At 38.9% G+C, this 23,765-nt stretch overlaps 2 protein-coding genes across 4 annotated transcripts in view; both read left to right on the plus strand.

The window, feature by feature from the left end:
- LOC108415443 (paralemmin-1-like) overlaps positions 1 to 13,190 on the plus strand; it is a 42,458-nt gene extending 29,268 nt beyond the window's left edge. For 2 of the 3 annotated variants that reach the window (XM_037544591.1, XM_037544593.1), the window contains 6 exons: positions 862 to 942; positions 5,757 to 5,872; positions 7,845 to 7,977; positions 9,352 to 9,379; positions 9,473 to 9,547; positions 11,029 to 13,190. In XM_037544591.1, coding sequence (XP_037400488.1) covers positions 862 to 942; positions 5,757 to 5,872; positions 7,845 to 7,977; positions 9,352 to 9,379; positions 9,473 to 9,547; positions 11,029 to 12,365 — 1,770 coding nt within the window. In that variant the 3' untranslated portion in view covers positions 12,366 to 13,190. The remainder of the gene's footprint in view (positions 1 to 861; positions 943 to 5,756; positions 5,873 to 7,844; positions 7,978 to 9,351; positions 9,380 to 9,472; positions 9,548 to 11,028) is intronic. The other variant, XM_037544592.1, reaches the window with a different exon arrangement.
- Positions 13,191 to 14,016: 826 nt separating this feature from the next.
- LOC108415444 lies at positions 14,017 to 21,641 on the plus strand. The gene is made up of 4 exons (XM_017688487.2): positions 14,017 to 14,093; positions 16,418 to 18,643; positions 19,110 to 19,171; positions 20,442 to 21,641. The coding sequence occupies exons 2-4, from the start codon at positions 16,474 to 16,476 to the stop codon at positions 20,559 to 20,561; spliced, it is 2,352 nt and encodes a 783-aa protein (XP_017543976.2). The 5' UTR covers positions 14,017 to 14,093; positions 16,418 to 16,473; the 3' UTR covers positions 20,562 to 21,641.
- Positions 21,642 to 23,765: the final 2,124 nt, after the last annotated feature.

Raw genomic sequence — 23,765 nt, forward strand, 5'->3', positions numbered from 1 at the left:
TTTGTTGACCACTGAAGCTGTGACGTCTGTTAGATCTTTGTTTCTGCTTGTTTACTGAATAAGGTGGGAAATACAGAGCATCCCGGGGGAGGGGGACACATAAATACGAACTCAGGGAGAGGTCACTGTTTATTGTGCTTCATTCACTATGCAGCCCTCCCTCAGGGTGACATTGTAGCAAATTGGTTCACCCAGTTGGTCCTCCATAGCCTACAACTGCAACTGTGCCCAGGATACCTCTGAAAAACTTTACAGTATGCCATAACATATTTATAAATCTAAAAACTTGCCCAAATTCCTAAGTGTTTGGTGGAAAGAGTTATGGTTACTTATTCTTATTCAAAGCGGGGACAAAAGAGATGATCAGCAAAATCTCACTTAAAAGCGTGTGGAACTAGAAAAGAGTATTTTCAGAAGAAGAATTGTTAAACCAGATATTTTGTTGCCAGCATCAGTGCCCCCACTGCTATGGCAAGTGAGTTAGCAGCCAGCCAACACTGGAGTGGCGAAAGTTTGGAAGTGTTTTAATTAATATACCAGCATTTTTTAGAATTCTGTAATATGTTTGCACCAAAAAGGGTTCTTCTGTTGTCACCATATTGAGTTTGTTGCATCCTTTTTAGTGCTTTATAGAACCCCTTTCAAAAAAGGTTGTACATAGAACCATCTACAACACATTCTCCATCAGTCTGAAGAACCATTTAATGCCCTTTAATGAATAAACCTCTTTCTTTCTTTCTTTCTTTCTTTCTTTCTTTCTTTCTTTCTTTCTTTCTTTCTTTCTTTCTTTCTTTCTTTCTTTCTTTCTTTCTTTCTTTCTTTCTTTCTTTCTTTCTTTCTTTCTTTCTTTCTTTCTTTTAGGAGAAGAGGCGAGCACAGGAGGAAGAGGACAGAGCAAGGAGAGAGATAGAGGAAGAGTGGCTGAAGCTTGCACAGCGCAAGGTTTTGTTCTGTACATACACTCTCCAGTGTTCATGCCAGCTGCAAAAATAAATAGTCACCACTATTGCATTGTCGGAACTGATTACCATTGTTTTCCACAGTGGTTAGCTTTCACAATCATATGTTTACATCACAGCAAACATATTGTGAATTGAGTGCATTTTTTAAACTGCTGGGTTTAGGCAAACACATTTGCTGAGACACGTCATGGTTTTTAATAAAAGCTAAATTCTGGCTATGGTAAGTAATGCGTGTTTATTTGTGCTTGAGCTGTGTCTGTTGTTAGTTGGGAAGCAAGATAGCTAATCAACCAGTCTGGCTACTATATGGCCAAAAGTATGTGGACAATTGACCGTCACATCTGTAGGAAATTGTTTGATATGTTATTCCAAAACCATGACTGTTAATATGGAGTTGCCACCCCCTTCCAGCTTTAACAGTCTTATAAGTTCACATGTACTCAAAAAAGCATTTATAAATTCAAGTTTATGTTGGATGAGAGAGCCTGGCTTGCAGTTGACATTCCAATTCAATTGGTGGCCTACTTTACACCATTCCAGCCTGCACTTGGTATTGAGCATGGAGATATTAGGCTTGTGTACAGCTGCTTGGCCATGGAAATGCATTGCATGAAGCAGTTCTTGTACTGATGTTGCTTCTAGTGGCAGTTTGGAACTCTTTAGTGTGTGATGGAACAGATGACAGCACCTGGCAGCTTCGCTGTGTGAGTTTGTGTGGTTTATTTCTTTGTGACTGAGCTGTTGTTGATCGAAGGTGATTTCATTTTTCAATATAGCATTTACAGTTTAGCGGGGCAGATATAACAGGGCAGAAATGTCAAATCTTTGTAATAAAGGTGGCATCCTATACAGTGCCAGTTTACCGTCAGTGTGCTTAACTTTACACACCTGTTAGCAATGATCATGGCTAAAACACCTGAACTCAATAATTAGGAGAGGTGTCTAAATACTTTTGGCCATATAATGAACATTAAATATGTGCTGTTTCTTTGATCTTTCTTTATTTTTGAGATATGCATGCTGATGTCCATATCTCAGTGTGGAGCAGAAGTTCTTTTCATGTTCAGTCGTTTTCATTATTGTAGTCATTTTCGTTTGTATGAGAGAGGCCTACTAGGGCTGTTTGAGCCTTTCACACCTCTTGCTCATGGGTTACAAAATGCAAGCATCATGAAGCCTATCCTATGAACCCTATGTGTAATCAGGCCTCTCACATCATTCATTCACTATTTTTATATATATTTATATTTGTTTCTACATCTCTTACTGCAGTATCGCAAGCTCTGGTGCATTTAGATCATATTACTGTCCATCCATACTACATGAGACTGCATGATGGCACAGATAGAGAGAAAAAAAATAATGGAAGGACCCCCTCCTCTGATCTGAGACCTCCCACCCTTGCTAATTAGAGGGCCAAACGGGTGGTCTCCTTCTTTCTGCCTTCTGTTTACAGCATGTGTGGTTCCTCCTGTTATGCATCTGACTGCTGCTCAGTGGCAGCATTTCACAAAAACCTAGCGTATGGCTGAATAATATCACAATAATAATAATAATAATAAAAATAATAACACTTTTTTTATGGTAAAGGCATGTTGCAAAGAAACTAAATGACTCTTATGTTGAAAAAAGTGCTTTAGCTAAAGTGTTTTAGCATTAGGTAGCAGGTAGGGTGTGATGTTTCTAGGCCATCATTGGTTGGTTGATTGGTTGATCATTAAAACATGACTAGTTCGTGAATTGACATTGGCTAGATAAGACTGGTGACTCCTGCCCTGAATGGTTGTGGTGGGGGGTTAATTTAGATTTAATTTAGTTTTTTATACAATTGTGATTTATTTTGCTAGTGATTATTTTCTGTAAATTACGCTCCAGTCTTTTTTTTTCTGTCAACAACACTAGCACATTTTTCTAGACATGATGCTGCAATGCTGTATGTAGTGTGCCAGACTGCCAATTCACAGGTTAAGTGTCACCACTCTGAACATGTTGAGACAGGGTTAAGAAATGTAGAACAGGGTTGCCCAATATTGGTTCTGGAGATGTACAACCCTAGAGAGTTCAGATCTGACACATCTATAATATATTGATGCCCCTGAAAGCGTTCACCTGGCTCAAGTGTGATGGAGTAGGATTGGAGCTATCCTCTGCAGGGAAGTAGTTCTCCAGGACCAACGGTAGGCACTACTGATGTTAGCGCAGCACTTGTGATTTGAAAGTTGCGCTTTGTCAGTTACAGCTTTGCTTAAAAAAAATAAAAAACTATTAAGCTTTCAGCTGAGGCTCAGGGTCTGTTTTTAGCTTTGCCTTCTCATCAGTTGATGTTAACAGTCTAGACTTGTTTCCCTGAAGACATTGCTGTCTTTAATGGCATTTTACTGTCCTCTTCTTTCCGAGAATCATTTTCATGCTGTTGTCTGGTATTTAGCTTTTTTTTTTTTAATTCAAGGTATGACTGTTTTTCTCTTTTATTTCATTTGTCTGTCAGCATCATGTCAGCAAACAGCCCTCCATACGACAATGCCGTGCCCCCCGAGTCAGCCTAATTCTTTGTTGAACGTCAGTGTTTTGTCTACTTTGATCATTTGGTACTGCAATTTCCAAACTCTGCCATATGCAAACGGAGGCCTTGCTGCTTGTGCTTTTGGAGACTGAGAGGGAAACAGATAGATTAGAGACTGCTCCAGTGAATGAGAGAACAAACGAGTCAGAGTCACACTCAGTCCTCCCAAACGCTTCAGCCTCAGTCTGCCTTCAGCCTGCTAGCTGTCATCCTCACGCATGTGTTCTCACTTCATCTCTCTGACTATCTTTTAGCGTCTACTTGACCGAAGGATTCCAGCCTAGTAATGCTACTCTCTGTGGTGCCCTCATATGCCCCTTCCAAACTCCCAAAGAATGCATATAGTACATGGAGTCACTGTTTTTAATAATGTAGAATCAGTTTTGTTGCAGATACATGTATAAAATAATCTCATTAAGATGTTACTAATTTACTAGTCAACTAGTTGGGAACAGTAAAAGTTCTTCTTTTTTAAGATATGTACAGAATGATGAACAAAGCTGTAGGTGGTTGCATAAAGATTGGGAAAGCTGTATAACATTCAGAAGGAAAATACATATCCACATTGCCATTTTGAGAGTGGCGATCACGTCTTGAGCCTGAAAACCTCAATATCTAGACGGTGTCTGTGGCATCCTCTGTGGTTCCATGGGTGTTGCTAGGTTGGTTACTGTGGTTTCCTGGGTGGTTGCTAGGATGTTACAAGGTGGTTGCTTTAGTATCTTTGGTGGTTACTAGGGTGTTAATAGGTGTTAGCTATGGTATCTCTGTGATGGTGGCTTGGTGGTTGCTATGGTGATTCAAATTGTTCCTATGGTATTCTTAAGTGTTTGCTACGGTATCTCGGGTGGTTGTTAGGTTGCCTTGTAATGCAGATTCACTAAAAAGAGTGGTCAGAAATATGACATCACAATACTTGAAAATATTTTTGCAGTGCACAATATGTATTAAGATATTTCTTTTTTCTTGAAGACACTGAAACAGCCAGAAATCTGCCAGCAAAATGGTAGAACCAGATTAATAAAAAAAAAAAAAAAAAAACTAGTTTTGACTATTTTACTTTTCAACATTTTTTTTTCATTTAATATACATTAAATGTATAATGATGCCCATGATATCGTAATGATAGCGTATTGTCATATAGCACACCCCTCTTTGAAAATATTTCCTTCCAAATGAACAGAAAATCTTAATAAATGAAATGAACAGCCTTGGATTAGAATTCAAACCGTGATCTAATACTTTTTTATATGTCAATGTTAAATGAAATAAATTACCCAAAATAATAGAAAATGATTAGATTGCATCAACATAACGTGTATTACTTTAGACTGCATTGCAGTAAGTCATAATGAAATGTATTTTGAAAGGAGCTTTGCCAGCCCTGCCTGCAGAATCCTTGTGCAGAAGGATGACTTTAATCCCGAAGCGACAGATTCTCATTATTATGAATGACTAGCAATGCTTTCTAAAAGTCACCTTGTGAACAAAAGTGAATTATTAAAGCCGTGCAGACCTAAACAAAAGCAAAAGGAAAACAGTGCATTATTTGCAGTTGGTATTTTCATGGCTAGTACCACAAAGTAACTGCCAGTGTATCAGTGGAGTTCACGGCAGAACCTATGAGCCCACAATGAGCCTGTGAGCCTGATTGTTTTGTGTTGTTATTAAGTGCCCATTTTGTATGCAAAACAACAGCCAGATGGCGTGTGGATAGGGACTCCCAGAAAGCAGAGTGGTCCTGAATGAGTTTCTTTATGAACAGAGCCTGGCAGGCTGATAAAGGGAATAAGCATCAGGGTGTTCAATGTCTGTCTGTCTCACTCTCTCACATTCACACACAATGTCATTCATGTTTTTATGCCAAAAACTGAAAAATGACAAAAATGGAGATACAAGGTTTTCTTCCGACAGCAGCGATATCTCATTATGTTTGGTTGGCATGGATGGCAGTGCGCCAAAAAGGAAACAATAAATAAATAAATGGAACCCCCTCCCTTTCACTGTCCCGCTGCTCTTACAAAGCAGTAGCAGATTACAGGTAAGTAAACATTTTAGAACAGAACTAAAACCTCTCTCTCTCTCTCTCTCTCTCTCTCTCTCTCTCTCTCTCTCTCTCTCTCTCTCTCTCTCTCTCTCTCTCTCTCTCTCTCTCTCTCTCTCTCTCTCTCTCTCTCTCTCTCTCTCTCTCTCTCTCTCTCTCTCTCTCTCTCTCTCTCTCTCTCTGATAGAGGAAGTCTCTAAGAGACCAGTGGCTGATGGAGCCAACGCCCAGCAGTACTGAGGCTTCTGGGACCCAAACTGCACCCTGGACCCCCACTCAGACAGCAGAGGAGAGCGCAGAAGAGTGAGACAGAATCCTATTAATATAGTAGGGGAGAGCATAACCAACACATTTAGTTTTGGGTTTTTTTATTTTGCTAAAAAGTTTGAAAACATTTAAGCCAAACTCTACTAGTAAAAATGTAAACTTTGTTTGCAGCGCCTACCTGTGACAGTAGAACAGCAAATATCAGAATAATAAAAATATATTTTATTTACATGATCTATAGAATACATTCATAAATCTAGATATAAAAAAATTAACTGCTACAAATTTATATGTGGCTAAATAGAATAGCACACTTCAAGAAGCACTTATGATGAAAAAAGGCTACTGTCTGGGTATGAGATGGTCTTTATGGAAAATCTCAAGAAATATTTTTCCGATTACTGTGAAAAATGAGGAATATGAAAAGACGACCAAAAGCACTCCCTTATTAAACCTGCTTAACTACAGAAAGCCGTCTGTTACATATTCCACTGCAATAGATTGTTCCCCGCGCTCCCCATATACAATATACTTCAGAGTAAGGTTATCTAAAGACTTCCTTAGTTAAGATAGCCTGGCCTATTATTTCACTTTTCCAGCACTGCCTATTTACATACAATGAACTGCTAATATCCTACATTTTTTAAATGTACATTATATTCAGAGTTGTACCGTAGTAAGAAAAACACCACCTGCCAAATTTACATTAAACTTTCTCAGAATTATCTTTACATCTTTTGCACTGAGCCCACGTGGCGGATATTTTTGAACCTGGTTTCATCAGCCTTGCTCTTCAGTAACCAGTAGCCAGTGAGCAATATGTGCAGTAAAACAGATGGATGTTAGAACAGAAGGATAAAAGTCCAAATCATGGAAAGCCTAATTTTTCTCACCATTTTAAAAATAAGAATTTGGTGTATTAGGGGATATTCCTCTATTGAACCCACAGCCGTGCAGGGTAGCCAGAGGTCATTTATATACATCAGTCTTAAAAGCGCACAAAAAATAGCTTGTTTAATTTTAATGGATAAAGAGAGGTTGAAAATAGTCATAAATTAATTATGGTACATACATCTGCACACATCATATGTGGGGCCTTTGAACGTACTATATAAAAGTTACTATATGAAACTTTGAACTTACTATATGCTTTCATTTACACAAATATCTACAGTTTTAACTATAATTCACTTATAAAATAAACATATAAGGAAATACAGTACTGTGTGAAAGTCTTAGGCACCCAAGACACATTTTCAAAATCTATTTATTTGTGTAGTTTGTGTTTATTTGCTGAGAAAAGTGTTAATATTTGAATAAACAAAATTTATAGAACAGTAATTAATAATGATATATATAACAGTGATTTTGTAGATGTTAGTGTTTTTAACCATTATTTCCGCACCTCTCCTCGAGGAAGCCTAGTATTATATGTAGTTAAAAAGCAGCTCCTGGTTTGACCAATCAGTGCTCAGTAAATTGAGCTCATGATGTAATTGATGATATTAACGAGTCTCTGTGGCGGCTGTGAAGGTGTCCAGGAAAAATATGGACCCAAGAAATTCTTGTTACTTTTTATTGTTTTTCTGTTTATTTGAATTATGAATATGACTTGTTTATGCCTAAAACATTCACACAGTGCTGTATATGAACAAAGAGTTATGTAGAGACAGTTGAACTATGTAATCTTAGTTAACCAAGAATGCTTCAACTAATTAGTCAACTTGTTAACCTGACTTACAAGAAAAAGCTCTAGTCTATGATCTCATAGCCTACATACTGCATGTCTTATCTACTTCATTGCGTCTCTCTTTGTCTTACATGAAACTCTTTCTGATGTCAAGTGGCTCTTATCTCTTAAAGTAACAAAGAAATATATATGTTTAACAAAGCACTAAACCACTGCTGTGTGTGTGTGTGTGTGTGTGTGTGTGTGTGTGTGTGTGTGTGTGTGTGTGTGTGTGTGTGTGTGTGTGTGTGTGTGTGTGTGTGTGTGTGTGTGTGTCAGAACACAAAGCACACGAAAGGAGATGAAGGAAGAAGATGAGAAAACGGCAAACATGAATGATGAACAGCCGGCACGATTTATGGAGACTGTACCCTCTGGCCTTTCAAAGAAGAACAAAGGGGATCCTACACAAGTAGGTGGAAGACCGCTGTGTTAACGCACCAGCTAATTATTTACATTCTATGAAGAAAGAAATCATTCTTGAAATCTAGGACTACTGATATCACAGCACTGCTCCTCTTCATGCCACATCTAGTAGTTCACTAGCACCCTCTCAGTACACAAAGGGATCTGTGACTTGCTCAGTCAGTTCACCGCTGTGTCCAGTTCCTCCAGGAATCTGCAGTCACAAATTCGAATGTATTGAGCCCAACCTCTCAGTTTTCACAAGGGCTCTCAATTTTGTCCAACCACTGCATCGTTTTCATGTTGAACATGGAAGCCATGCCCGTGTATTCCTAATTACTGTAGGTATACATCATTTGTGCCACATGCCATGTGTTTTTGAACAATAAACCAATATGCTAATTATTTTTAAATATTGCCCAAGTCTAGTTTAAATTCGCAGTGCAAGTGGATGTTCTACCAAAATAAGTATAAAAGCACTTTATTTTACTTCTTTCCTGTTGAAGTCATTCTTCAATATTTGACTATGGAAATATGACAATTATTTTGTATGCAAGTAATTTTATTATTTAGGTACGCTCCATTATGTTTTTCCCTTATTTTTTTATCAGGAGGTAGGTAGATATAACAGTGCTGGACTAGGCTGGTTGGTAGGTAGGATCCACGAGCAGGCTTTGGTGTGACAAACAAAGGTACATAAAACACAATCCAAAAACGGAATCGGAGCAGAGCCGAGGGTCAGAGGCCTAGACAGAAAAATCCAAAAAGGTCAAAGTCAAAAAAGGGCAAGCCAAGACCAAAAAACCACAAAGTCAGAACATTAAAGAGAACCAGCTCAAGACTGTAGTGACACACCAACACTGCTCCGGAACTAGAGTGTGAGTATTTATAGGGGAGTTGATGAACGCACAGTGGCAGTCGGAATTCTGGAGCGGATGACCTCTGGTGGCCAGTTTGGGAGTTGCACAGGACGGTAGACTACATTCAAAACAAGCTGAAGAAATATTTTCTCGCAGTCGTCACAAATTCATATAGTTTTATTCCGTACCAGTTTTATTCCAAATATTTTCTGCAAATATTGACAAAAGCGGAATAATTTTAGCCCACAGCCATCAGGAAAAAGGCATGTGGTGATGCAGAGCAAATAAGAAAAGTGGTCAATTCACTGTGGTCAATTAATCACTCAGTAAAACTTTTATATTAGAGAGTTATAAATGTGGGTAATTGTGCAGTGTTTGCCAAGCAGTAGTCTAAATTGTAATGCCTTCTTAGATATTAGAAATATTAATCACTGCACACTGCTTAGATGATCATGGAAGCCATCATTTTAATTATGTTCACCAAAGTCGCTCTCGCTCTCTTTTTATCTCTCCTTCTGTAGGCAAACTCAGGAGAGCAGGAAAAGGCAGGTAAGTAGTGTGAGCTACATTTAGATCTATTCTGCTATCTCCATTATTTTCTCCGTCATCCTCTCTTGTGTATCGATCACATGTTTTTTTCAGATGGTGCAACATCTAAAACTGTTTTGGCTTCTAACCCTGGAGTCCTTCTTCAGAAGGGACCCCTGGAAAGATCAGGTAATGATTATTTTTGCAGTGAAATGCACAAGCCAGATATCAGTTTTAATCATTTTTAGTAGGCCTAGGCCAGGGGTCAGCAACCAAAATGTTAAGAAGACCCATTTTGTCAAGTTTCAACAAAAAGCTCCTTCTTGTGGGCCACAACATTTCATGTCTCTTTTATTGAAGTAATGTTTCACCATCCTGACTGCAAATATGTCTATGTGCTAATGTCCTAGTGTGGCCTAAAAATATAATATAAACAAAAGCGCAAACTTTGTAGCTGAGCTAAAGCTTAAAGCAAAGCAGTCACTTTTCTCGCATGTCAGGCAAGACACTTCCACAAAAAATAGAAGTTTCTTGTAAAATATCTCTTGGTCTTTGACTTCTTACAAAGCTGAAGTCAGCTTCTCTTTAACTAAAAAGTCGCAAAGCTGGTGAACGAGAAACTGATTTCAGCTTCGCAACGTTTTAGAGTTTGACAGTCGAAGATTAAACGTATCAGAAAACCTGCTGGAGTGATTAAGTGCAAATAGGTCCATTTGTCTCCAGATTATCGATGACCGTCTTAATTCTTTCACTTTGCCTTTTCGTTAGCTACTAGCTAGGCATGATTGTTGTCTGTGTCGCTGTGTGACCGGCAGTCTGCGCGCCAGCCTTCAGGAAAAAGCGTACTCTTCAGTTAAAGAGTAAATTAGCAGTTATACATTAACTCCAATATTTAAGACCGTCTATTGTTACCATCTGTTGTCTTAGAACTGTGGGTGAGAATGATCAGCTTTATTTTACTGCTAAGGAGGATTAGTTTATTTTTACCTAAAAATTTAATTCAGCTTGGGAGCTGCAACAGGGCAGTGAAAGAGCTGCATGTTGCTGACCCCTGGTTTAGGCCCAGTCATTTGTGAACATCCAAATTTGCCACATGCAATTTTCTGTACCTGTACAAAATAGCAGTCCTGGCACTGCAACTGATTGGCTATCAAGAGAGAAAGAGTGAACATGTACTTGGGTCAGATGACCAGCTGCAGACTTTAGCTCTCGTTTCTTCAGAGGAACTTTTATATTTCATTCTTTGTCTTTATGTGTGTGTATGTGCTGCCTTTGAGGTAACAACACACAGTACTCTCTTGAAAAGTGGGTTGAGGTTACTAGATGCAGATAGGCTTATTTCTTGTTTACTGTCTAAACAATCATCTCAAAGTTGTGATGAGGAGTGGCTGGGTTTTGGCACAGTTTAGGTTTAATTTAGTTAGCTGTCTTCGCAGTACAGCCACATGCAAACATTTGGATACCTCTGTTCGAATGACATGTTTTGTTGATTTTCTAAGTGAAAATAAGTGAACACATTCCCTGTAGTAAACATAAACATATCTATATTCTGCATGCACACTTTCTATTTATTTGCTGAATTTAACATGTAGGGGGAAAAAAGATGCAGCATATTGAATGTGTTATAAGTTTTGTAGATTTACATGATGTACATTTTTCCCTTATGGCAGTGCTCGGAGTGCTGGAGATTCAGGTGGAGAGAGACCCAAAAACTGGTGCCACCACCATTAAGTCCATGGCTCCGCTATCATCAGCAGCACTAGATGCTACAGGACAAGCCGTGTTTGATGATGGCCGGCGGACAGTGCATGCTGTGGGAGAGCTGGAGGGCAGCCAACATTCAGAAGCAGAGCTAAGCCAGATTCTCAATGCTATCTCTGATGTGGGCATGCAGACCATACTAGATGGTGTGGCCATCACCTGCAATAAAGAACAAGAAGAACAGAAGGAGAAAAAGGCACAGACCGGAGAACCAGAGTTTGAACAGTCATCAGAAGATGCAGGGGAGCCAACTGATCTAATCCATGATCCATTACAGCAAGAAAAACAACAGCATTGTTCTTCAGCTGTCAGCAAACTTGAAGAGGAAGAAGGAGGGCTCAATGAGAGGAGAGATGTGGTGGCTGAAGAGGAGCGGGATAAAGGAAAGGTGAGAGAAAGGGAGGTTGGAGTGGAAGAAGATGAATGGGAAGGGGTGAATTGTAGGCCAGAAGAAGGCCTGGACCCAGTGGTGCTGACCTTCTTGGGCTTCACACAGGTTCAGACAGGCTCAGGGCTGGGTTATGAAGATGAAGGAGGTCTCCTGAAGGTGGAACAAATCTTCATTGCCAGTGACGAAGACTCAAAGGTGGATCCATCTGAGGAGCTGAGCCCCATTACAGCTGAAAAGATGCCTGAACATGAAGAGTCTACAAAATGTGAAGAGTCACAGTCTGAGCCAGGTGTGTCCTTACCCTCTTTCTCAGAAAGAACCCAAGAAGAAACCCCTCCTGAAGTGACATTACAGATGGTTTGTTTAGATGTAGAACTGGGTGCAGGTGTATCTGTGCCATTGCAGGAGCTGAACAATGTCTCTGATATAATGGATTCTGAAGAAGCTGCAGAAGATTCAGTAACAGAGGTCCAACACAATCTGCCACAAATTCCAACTGAAACAACCAATGTTGCAGGAGATGCCAAAGAAGTTCTTGAAGATTCCACAGAAGCAGTCACAGAGAACACAGAGGAACAGGGAATATGTACATCCAGAACTGGTGTTGAGGCACAAAGAGTGGTAAAACTGGAAGGAAAGCATGAGTCAGATCTTGAAGATGATGTCTTTCAAGATGTCCTATTAGATGGCAATGGAGAAACATCTCAGACTTTGATAGAGAGTGAAACAGTGGCTCAGAGCATCGGGCAAGTGCCAGAAATCCAGACTCTGGTGTCTCCAAGTGTAATTCTAAACAGAGCAGGAGGAGAGACGTCAACAAAAAACAAGACATGCCAATGTTGCACTGTCATGTGAGCAAGCGCTCCAACAGCTCATACAGATTCCTCGGTGTATCCTCAATCCCTTTTTTATCAGGCAACTTTTGTCCTTTTTTCTGTTCACCATGTACTCTAAAGAATCAGTGCAGATATTTTACATGTGAATTAGTAGCTCTGTTGGAAAGCAAACATCTGAGCTGCCATGATTCAAACCACTTATGTGCCTTGATGGAGTTTTGTAACCAAGTGTTACAAATCATTGATGCCCCCTGCTGGGCACATTGTTTCATTGAAATATGAGCAGCAATTTGTGGACATGCTGAAGAGAAATATTTCTTTATGTCACACATTCATTTTTATTCTTATTTCTCTTTTTGGCTTTGCACTGAGCTGTTTTAATTCAGAATTTGAAACCATTTAGAAAAAAATGGACGGTGCACTCGACTTTAGAGGACATCATAGTTCCAAATTAGACTGATGTGTTCCATTTGTCTGATTTTGTTTGTTCAGTATGCAGTCATCAAGATATGAGCTGTATGTTTTATTTTTAGCAATATGTATTAAAGGGGAATTCTGAAAATTCTACATAATGTAATCAATTGAGATGTAAAAGTGATTCAGAATTTTACAGAAAATAGTGAAACAGTCAACAGTTATTACACAAAATGGTAACGTATATGCTGCCTGATGTTATAGACATTGTTTTACGATAGTTCTGAAATATGGTTTTGGCACAAAATGCATTTTTTAAAACACATTCATGACAGAAGTTACTTGTAGGACACTTGTTTTTAAAAAAAAAAAAGCCTTTTTTTGTTTTTTTGAGAATTATGACTATTTTCCTATAATCCACTTCATATATACAAACATATAAAAATATTATACATATTAAAATAATTATATATTAATATATAATATTTATATATATATATATATATATATATATATATATATATATATATACACACACATAAGATGTGCAGGTACACTGGTCGTTCTGGATAGCAAATGCTGTACAGAGATCTGAGTCAGTATGTCTCTTTTCACTATGCCATTTCACGTGAAACCACTCTGAATGATCTTGTTTAGATCTCAGTGGCTGAATTATCCAGAACTTTTAAAAAAAAAACAGTGGAATTCCCCTTTAATTTGGTTTTGATGTATCTTAAGCACGACTCTACAAGACTACTGTATTCCATAAGTGTGTGCGAGAGCAACCATGTATTCTGAAAGTATTACGCAATATGCAACAATGATACATTTTTAAGCCAATTTGATTACATCACTTTTATATGTTGAGCTCTGAAAGTAATAAAACATTTTACAGTGTAATGTGGCTTTTATTACAGAACGTCTTATGCATAGTGCTGAAGTTTACTCCACTGTAAGACGCATTGCAGAATGTTATTGCACTCTAAGGATAATGAATTGACCTGTGAAGGAGGTGAAAGCTGTGTTATTAAATGGGTTCTTGATTTTCTAGCAGCGTGCCCGTCAAAAGTTTATCTGTTTGGAAGCAGCTGTCCATGTTGATCACTGCAGCACAGCCAGACGGCACACACACGCTGTGCGGTATTAGTCACCTGTGCCCTAGCTGACTGCGTCAGCTCTACTGTCGCCATGGCGATGGCCTAGGTCACACTGCAAGCAGGGGATGATGCTTAATGCAGGAAGTAGGGGGTGGAGCTTTGGAAATGGCAACACCCCCTTTCTCCAATCCCCAAGCAGCCACAACATTGCCACTCATCCACCTCTCTTCAGACAGGTAAGATTTCTTTTTTTAATTTCTCATTCTATTAATTTCTCACGTGCATATCAATGTGGGCCTCCACTCAAAAGGTAATGTGATTTTTGTGGATAAATAGCCACTTTGCAAAGTTTCAAAGTAGCCATTGTTTACTGTGTTTATGCATTATTGTAAATAGCACAGAATGGAATGCTGTACTGGGAGTTTGTCCTCCTTTGCTGCAGTAATAGCTTCTGCTTTTCTGGGAAGGCTTTACACTAGATGTCACCGGAGCATTAGTTAGGTCGGCTACTGAATTTGGATGAGTTCTGGATCACAAATGCCCTTCCAACTCATCCGAAAGGAACTGAATGGTGCTCCACAGCCCACTGCTAAGGGGCCTTAACCCCTCTGGCCAGCACTTGGCATAGGGCAACTCCTGTCAGCAATAGGTTCACTTTAAAGTAGCTGAAATCTGTAATTGGAAGGGGCGTCTAAATACTTTTGGACACAGTGTATCAATACCATTAATATCAGTGTAATATGGTACATGTAGTGCAACATTTTACAGTAGCAGTAGAGAAAGCAAACCGTCATAGATTATTGTTACTTCCAACAGGAAGTCGACCACAATGCATTTAATAAAGTTCTGATCTTAATTCTAAGTTACTACGTACTATTAAATGTCACCTCCTAGTGTGTGACTTGTCTAACAGAAACACGATGGAAATCACACTTGAGGTATTGCATGCTAGGAAGATGGTTTCCAAATAGAATGTCATAATAATCCAATAAAGTGACAGTATATAATCTGTTGTTTATTATAAGTATTGCTCTAAGCAGTTTAGATAATAATAGAAGTGTAATACTTCCATCAAGGAGAGAACTAAGTAGGTAATACTTATGCCAGTGGCAGCGCTGACATGGTTTATACCCTGTACGTTTCACTGATGCACCTGTAGGGTAATGAAAATGAGCCATAACTGGCAAGGTCAGGGCATTATCAGGGCATGCTTTAGTTAGTTTGCTAGTAAGTTCACCAAAGAGATACAACGAGGTATATACACTTGCTATGCTGTGCTGAAAAATTATTGATTTCCACTGGTTTTGCAAATTTGTGAAACTAAAGACCCTCATACAGAATGTAATACAAGACAAGGAGGAACATGAAACAGTTTTAAAATGATTGTTTTATTTATTAAAGAAAAAGTTTTTTTGCAAAAAGGTAACTTATTAACCCTTTATTAACCCTTTTTTAACACTTAATAACTGGCTGTGCTTTGTCTTCCAAAAACGGTATTCCACAAGGCTAGGGGACCAGCAAGTCGTCGTCATCGTCATCGTCGTCCTGGTTAACACTAGGTTTTTGTATGCAACTCTCCCACTGATATATTTTTACAATAACTGAATTATGAACTTGTCTGAGGCAAATGAGGCCTGTAGTTATTTACATGTTCATGTGAGTTCTTTTGTGACTTCCTGGATAAATCGTCGCTGTGTCCTTGTGAGGAATTTTAGTTGGTCAGCTTCTTCTGAGAAAATTTACTCGTCTTTCTTCCTCGAAAGGTTCTACGTGTTTACGAGATTAGATCAAACAGGGCTGGCAGTAATCAAGCCTGCGTGTGTCTAGTTTAGTAGTTTAGTTGATCCCAATTATTGACTAAATTTGGTTCACTGGTTGATAGTCGTTACACATGAAATCAGGAGAAGGGCAATTCACAGCACTGTACTTCAATACATAGAAAAACAGGCACAGAGTAGTGATTTCAAAGCAATTATAGCGACTGAAGTGAATGAATGCTCTAATATTAGCCCTCACCTTTGTGGGAAGTAAATGACATAACTGCACAGATATGATAAATCAACAGGCAGGAAAACATTGTTAATTTAAAATTTCACTTGTATCTCAGTTCTGTTAAGTATTTTGAGTAATTTGTGTTGCAAGCCATACTGGTGAATGAACGAGTGGCCTATGAGAGCAATATTGTTCAGGAAATGTGTCCAAATTCTGTATTGTGAAAGCATGTAGGCTGCAAAGGTCAGAGAGGTGGCGGATAACACCACACGCAGTGAGAGCAGGAGTGCAGTAAGCTGATTGTAGCTGCTCTCCCAGGTCAGCAGTAAATGCCAGGTCACCTAGCATGGCAATTACCACTGCTGCTCTAAAAAATTGACACACAACATGAATGATTATATCATAAATAACCAACTGTGCTGAGTACCTAGTGGAGATTCTTGTTGTCTACAATAAGGGTGTGAAGGCTCAAGCCTTTGGGTCATGAGTAAACTGGACAATTCTGTTGGTAAATAAAGTGTGTTGTCATGATGTTCAATAAAATTTACGTTATGTTCATTTCTTGCAGCTGTGTTGACTGCCGTTAATAAACCAGAGCATGCTATCAGCATAACTACAGGTAGCATGGCAGCACATGACCGTGCTCGTGCAGTGCAACTCACCACAGGTACCACAGAAAAAAATAATTTATTAAGGATTTTAAAAAGCTGTGAAGCTGAAGAGGATAAACAAAGTAGTCAAGAGGATAAATCACAAACGAATAACATCAATCGAGACAATACAGTGTCTTCACTTAATGCACCTGATGTCTTATGCAAAGAGCAGATTACTATACCAGTTGAACTGAGCAAGGAGGAATACAAGCAGGCTTCATCAGAGGAGTCTAAAGAGGTCACCATACTGCAAGACGATCAAAACGAGGTTAGTCAACTTATCCTGATAAGGAGAGATGCTGATTTATACCCAGAAGAGCATAAGGAACAGTCCAAAGGCACTAAGTTTCTGCAAGAAGATGCTACCTCAGCTACAGAGGGAGACAATAATACCCCCAAAGAAGTAGAAGAATATAACGAGAAAGCTGTAACCCCAAAGGAAAGCAATTCAAGGCAAGTGGGAATCAGCATTGTCCCAAAAGGAAAGGACAGCAGTATCGCATTAGAAGAAGAGGATTTTAATATGGCTTACCACAAAGAAAAGTTGAGTGTTGGCTCTGAACCAGATAATAAAGTCAAAGTTGCTGAAGATTTTCAGGAACTCCAAGATCCAAATGGTCTTTTTCAAGAACATCATATGTCTACAGCACAACATGTGGAGCCTGGTGAGGGCCAGGTTTCATTAAAGGAGTTCGAGGGAACCTTTGAATCAAAAGGAAGTTGTAAAGCTGCTTCTGATCAAGACAAAATGTATATCAGGTCTCAGATTATTTTTCAAGGTAAAGTAGCTGAATCCTCTTTTTCTCCAAAGGATGCAATAGCGCAAAACATCCAGCAGGGTGAGCTGTTACTTTATCGGCTGCACCTTGTACAGCAGAATCAAGAGTTGCAAAAGGTGTCAGGAAGTCCAGTAACATCACACACTGCAGCCATGGTGATGACCAATGACACAATGAAGAATGTTACTATGATGCCACACACAGAGGGGGAGGATGATGGAGGGAAAGAGAGAGACGTATCTTTAAGAGTAGAAACCATAGAGAAGGAGAGTGAGGTGCAAAGGTTCCAAACTTCCTCAGCAGAAACCAGAGACCATAAAGAGGCCAAAATGGAAAAGGAAGTGAGCGATGATGAACAGAGTGATAGTGGGGTGTCTGCTGACTTCTTTCCAGGTGGAATCCATGAGCTTCCTACATCTTACTCCCAGAACACCAGGGCCATTGAGGAGACCCCCATACAGAGAGAGATCAGAGAAGGCTTAGAAAGGGAGAAAACCCTGCGTCAATCTAGAGGTCTTGATGATTGGGGCGAGAAGTCTCAGGAACTGGTGGAAATCACAGTAAAGGGATCCTTGGAAACTCCAGAACAGATTACAAACAGTGGTTTTGATGCTGAAAAGAGGCTTGATAAGAGAAAGATGCTTCAGGATATAAACCAGGAGGCAATGAAAGAGCAGGTCCTAAAGAAACTAGATAAGGTTCCAGGCTTCTATAGTAGGGGTCCTGCACAAGGTTTAAAAGAAAAACGGATATTTGACACCTTCCACCAGTGCAAGAAAATGGATACACAGGGCTCTTATAGATGCAAGTCCTTCTTCTCTTCGTCATTTACTGCTGGGGATGCTGAAAACCTTGCAGTGCAAGGGCACAGCCTAAGTTTTGTGTCTGTGTTTGAACGTACCCGCAGTCTGGAACTGTTCACCAACTACCAATTTAAAGATCCTACTGCTCCATTACATGGTACTGAATCTGACACAGCTTCTGACACTGAAAGTCACAAAGAACCTCAAAAGACAATTTCAGATGGTGACGCCAGCCAAGATCCACAGTCAAAGTCACTACGTTCATCTGTTAGCTTGAATTCCTTGGATTGGGACTCTGGGATAATGTCTTCAAACTTGGGTAGTGAAAAGGAGGATGAGGAAGGTTCATTCCTGAAAAGAAAGAACCCATTCTTTCCGCTCCGCCCTGCACTATCTCTGAGACCAGACGTGGAGATGGAGATCAGAGAGGCTATCAAGAGGGAGCAAGAACTTAGAAGACTGAGGAATAGACTTTATGGTGACCAGGGGAACCATTTGGGAGATGAACGGGAAGGAAATACACAGTCCTCCTGTGTAGAATCCTCATCTACAGTGACAGGTGATGGTACTTTGTCTTGATTTGAGTTGATGCTCTAGTACGTTTAGCACATCTAGCACAAGGACTATACCATTAAAATGCAGGGTGTTTTCATTTTTGGGTTAACCATATAGAAATCACTGCTCTCTTTTATGCATGGTCCTTACATCTTGTCATTTTTTAAAAATACATTTTTTTGGCACTACAGTGTTTTTGTAGCACCTTTTATGTGAACTATCCCTATGTGTACTATCCCTATCCCTATTATGGTTTGTATAGTGTAGTGGGTAACACCTCTGCCGTCTACACTGTAGACTGGGGTTCAGTCCCCCACCATGGCAAGCACCCTACACTACACTAATAAGGGTCCTTGGGCAAGACTCCTAACACCTCCTTGGCCTTCCTATGTAAAATGATTGTAAGATGCTCTGGATAAGAGCGTCAGCCAAATGCCATAAATACTAAGTGGCTTTTCTTTTCTGTGTAGATTATGTATACAGGGGGAAGTTAACCCTCATGTGGCCTCCACCTTCCTCTAAAGTGGAAAAGGTGAGTTATTTTCAACTAAATCAAGATCACTTAAGTAGGCTATCAAAATGTCAACTGAGTTTAATTTGGGACAGAAAGCTCACAGCAGATGTTCAGATCAGGTAAAGCATTTGTGCTCTTCACTATTCTTGTGTGATGAGTTGCATATTGCTGTTGTCGGGAAGAAAACCTTGTATCTCCAAAATTAGAACTTTGCAGGAGAAAGAAAAAACTTACTGTAGTTTTAATGCAAGTCAAAGGAGCCAGACATCTTTCCAAGTCATTTTGGGCTGTTTCTTTTGCTCCATTCATCATGAAATGTACGCACAATGTAAACGGCAACAGGTCCTTTGAAATGATGTCAAAAACTGAAAAATGACAAAAATGGAGATACAAGGTTTTCTTCCAACAGCAGCGATATTTAGCACTAAACAGCTGTTGTATTACATACTAAAGCTTCTAGCACAAATATTCAAATAATAATGCTTCTACAGAAGTATGATTATAAGGAAAGTAATATACTTTTTGTTCAGTCACATTTTAGCCATTAACATTAATGTTCATAATTAGTTCCTAATTTTGGTTGGTAATATTGGTATCAACATCTCAGCTTTGCTGTTTGTGACACCTCTGAAAGGATCTCAAAGACAGAAGGACTCTGACAGCACTTGACAAACTTCAGTTCTTATGCTGATAGATGGTACATGGACTAATAATATAATTACTAAGAATATAATAATATGTAATATAATAATATAATCTGTCTCAGATGCCATGCAAATATGTAAAAAGATATACATTTATACTTTATTTGTCTTGTACTGTAACTTGTGTCTAGATTTACTTCTATTTTATATTTTTCTGCATAGTTTATGTAAGCTTATTTGTAATTATATGACTAAAACACTGCAATTTCCCTCTGGGATCAATAAAGTTCTGTCCATCCATCCATCCATCCATCCATCCATCCATCCATCCAGTATTTAAGTACTTTTGACACACTTTACTTGAACCCTGCTACATATCATTGACATTTATGGCATAAACATGTCACGGCAGATGTCGTATGCTGTCATGATTTGTCGTCTGGTTACAGATTTAGTTTCTGATTACTTGTCAACTCAGTTTTAGTGTCTGCGAGCCTAAGACAAGGTTCTTTGGACTAATATATATATATATATATATATATATATATATATATATAATGTCAAGGACATGCTAAGGATTTCAAAATAATCAGAGATGAGAGGTAAACATTATGTGAACTATATGCATGTCTCTGTGCCTTAAGGAGTCTGGCCCTCCGAACCCAGTTGGACAGAGACCCACACTTCAACACCGCTGGGAAAATGGCACGATGAGCAGCTCATGCAATGAGAGAGAGACTAACAAAACGTCACCACTTCCATGACCCTCTGCCCTTTCAGTAGCCACAGATTCAAATGCTCATACACACAAAGTGTAGGACTGTATAATCATCTTGTGGGGGGTGGTTTAACTCACTAAAGTATGCCTGTGTTTTGTGTTTGCCATTTTTGCTAATTGACTTTAAGACTGTGGCTGTTCTCTTCACTTTTTGATAGATGGAGGATGAGCATAACAAATCTGATTTGTAACAATCTAATTTATTAGCAGACAAAAACTGGATATAATGGGACCGGTAGGCTATGAAAAAAAAAATCGATACTTGTTTTGATTTATTAGAATCAATACCAGTAACATTAAAACAGTTACCAGTGTTTTATGTATGTCAATAGGTTTATTTGTTTATTTATTAATTTCCAAACCTGTACTTGTGGCAGCCCAGTATTACTTGTAGTTATTGTCAAGTACCAGGGTAGGCTAATTAATATTTAAGTTAAATCAGGTGTGCCAGAGATGAAGGAATTTTATGTATTTCTTACATTTTATATTATTCCTTGAGGTTCAATCAACATTTGTTTGGCCTTATGTACTAAAAACGGTCATTTTCTAGTCATTGTACCAACATTCATTTTTACATGATCGTGACTTTTTCTCTTTTTATTGAACAGGCTGTTTTTGTTACTGTGTCTTTAAGAATGATATATGTAAATAGGCTCTTTTTTGATTGACTGTCCTGTCTTGTGGCTCATTCAAAAGCAGTTTGAGCTAAAATACATCTTATACCTTCAGCATGAATGGATGCTGAACGGCTGCTCACTGAATAGGCAGTTATTTATATATATTATAGACTATTTTTCTGTGACCTAAAAAGCAGTGAATTCAAAATGGGCTGTTTTTTGAAGCTTAGTTTTCATGTATGGACTAGAGAGTGACCGTTTTGAACAGCCTTTATATTAGAGGGGAACTGTCAGAGAAGCCCTAATGATTCCTGGCAAACAAAGATACTTGTCTGCAATATTTTGTTCATTTTTATTCAATATAATTATCCATTCTTCACATATTACAGTCCTTGTTTTGACTTGATTTTTAAGCTTTGGATGGAAATAAAAAAGAGAAAATTTTGAACAGAAAACTGGCCAATCAGAAATTGCTTTTCTCTGTGGTATCTTGTTGGATGTAGCTTGGCGAACTGTCCCATTGGTTAAGCCCTGAAGCGAGTCCTAATGTCCTCATGTTTTGACTGCGTTTTGACTGCGTTTTATGGCCAATTTGGAAAATTTGTTTTCTGAATGTATGACCCTTTTTAACAAATCCACGCGATGGTTGGGGTGTTCAGGAGAAATCTACAACCAAACTTGCCTCCTCAAAATAGCTCACAATAGATCAACTACTTTTTCTGAAAATGCAAACTTCTTGTTACTTTCTTACTGTTTTCATAGTTTTTTTGTTTTTTTTTTCATTTCGTTTTGTTTATTTGCATTCCAGTGAAATGTGCAATATTAAGCAATGTGCTTAATTCACATTTGCCCAGTACTGTGTGTTACTGGTCCCAGAATAATTTTAGGAATGTAGTAAAAGGCATTAAGTACAGTATCTTCATACAAATGCACTGCAGTAAAAAAATTAGCACTGGCCCCATATTGTGAAAATGTACAGTAATAATGTTTCTGGTTACAAACAAATGAGCACAAAGGCCATCTGTTTTCCTGCAAGCTTTTATAATTAACCTCAGGGGCAGTTTCTGAGAACAAAAGCTCCATCTTTGATGTTAACCCCATCTTGTTTGGCTTATGTTGTTATTTTTTAATAATTAAGTTAATTACAAATTCTGGAAGGACAATACTCTCCCTAATTGATTACTTGTGTTCATAAGATCAAACGGCTGGAACCTTCCTTTAGGGAATCATGTTTTTCCTTTGTTTTACTACTGACTGTAAACTGATATGAGGTTCAGACACAACTGCAGGCAGTGAAAATGATACCCACTAATCAACATATAGTGCAATAAGTCTGGCACAGTGGGCAGCCACTTGAAGAGGAGCTCTGTTTAGCATCATCTGTCTGCCATATGTCTTGGGAAGGGCTAAATATCTTTCAGACTGAGAACAAACACTTACTTGAAGTTGGCCTGATGCACTCGTACTTGGACTACACACACTTACATGCCACCACCATGTTAGTGTCACTGCTGTGCTGAGGATGATACACCACCCAATTGTCCTGTGGTGGTTCCTTTCCCCTGATGAATGGGTTAGAGCAGGGGTGTCAAACTCAACCACTAAAAGGGGCCATAACTTGATCCACAATAATTGCTATAACCTAAACATTATTTGTTTAATATATAGCAAAACATCTACAGCAGAAGATGCACACTTTTACTAGACCTTGAAATATTACATGAATACTCAATATACACTATATTTCCAAAAGTATTCGCTCGTCTGCCTTCAATCACATATGAACTTGAGTGGCATCCCATTCTTAATCCATAGGGTTTAATATGATGTTGGCCCACCCTTTGCAGCTATAACAGCTTCAACTCTTCTGGGAAGGCTTTCCACAAGGGTTAGGAGTGTGTTTATGGGAATTTTGGACCATTCTACCGTTCTTGAGCTAATCTGAAGGCCACATGAAGTTTGGAGGTCTTTAGCGATTGACTCTGCAGAAAGTTGGCAACCTCTGCGCACTATGCCCCTCAACATCCACTGACCCCGCTGTCATTCCCATTCACTGCCACTTTGTTATAATACCCTGACAGTTAACCGTGGAATATTTAGTAGTGAGGAAATTTCACGACTGGTGGCGTCCGATCAGGGTACCATGCTGGAATTCTCTGAGCTCCTGAGAGCGACCCATTCTTTCACTAATGCCTGTAGAAGCAGTCTGCAGGCCTAGGGGCTTGGCTTTATACACCTGTGGCCATGGAAGTGATTGGAACACCTGAATTCATTGATTTAGAGGTAATATAGTATGTTTAAAAAAATTACTGCTCTTGGAACAAAAGCTTCTTTCTCCAAAAATGTAAAACAGAAAACATTTTTCCAAACAATTTTGAACCATTTCTGTTTGTCTGTTCATTATGAAATTTTGCATAAATGGGCAACTACGTTTTTCAAATTATGTCAAAAAATGAAAAACGTCACAATGGAGATATGAGGTTTTGTCCCAATATCAATGAAATGTCCCCTGGAAGTCTTTTAAACCTACATTTTTGCTGCACTAGACCACCTGTCATCTTTTCGTTGCACAA

Source organism: Pygocentrus nattereri, chromosome 14 (genome assembly GCF_015220715.1).
Source record: "Pygocentrus nattereri isolate fPygNat1 chromosome 14, fPygNat1.pri, whole genome shotgun sequence".
In the NCBI taxonomy this organism is placed as follows: Eukaryota; Metazoa; Chordata; class Actinopteri; order Characiformes; family Serrasalmidae; genus Pygocentrus; species Pygocentrus nattereri.

Coding starts and splice junctions, on each gene's coding strand:
- LOC108415444 (XM_017688487.2), top strand. CDS start 16,474: ATGGCAGCACATGACCGTGCTCGTGCAGTGCAACTCACCACAGGTACC. Junction 18,644..19,109: donor ATCCTCATCTACAGTGACAG/GTGATGGTACTT, acceptor TTTTCTGTGTAG/ATTATGTATACAGGGGGAAG. Junction 19,172..20,441: donor CTTCCTCTAAAGTGGAAAAG/GTGAGTTATTTT, acceptor CTGTGCCTTAAG/GAGTCTGGCCCTCCGAACCC.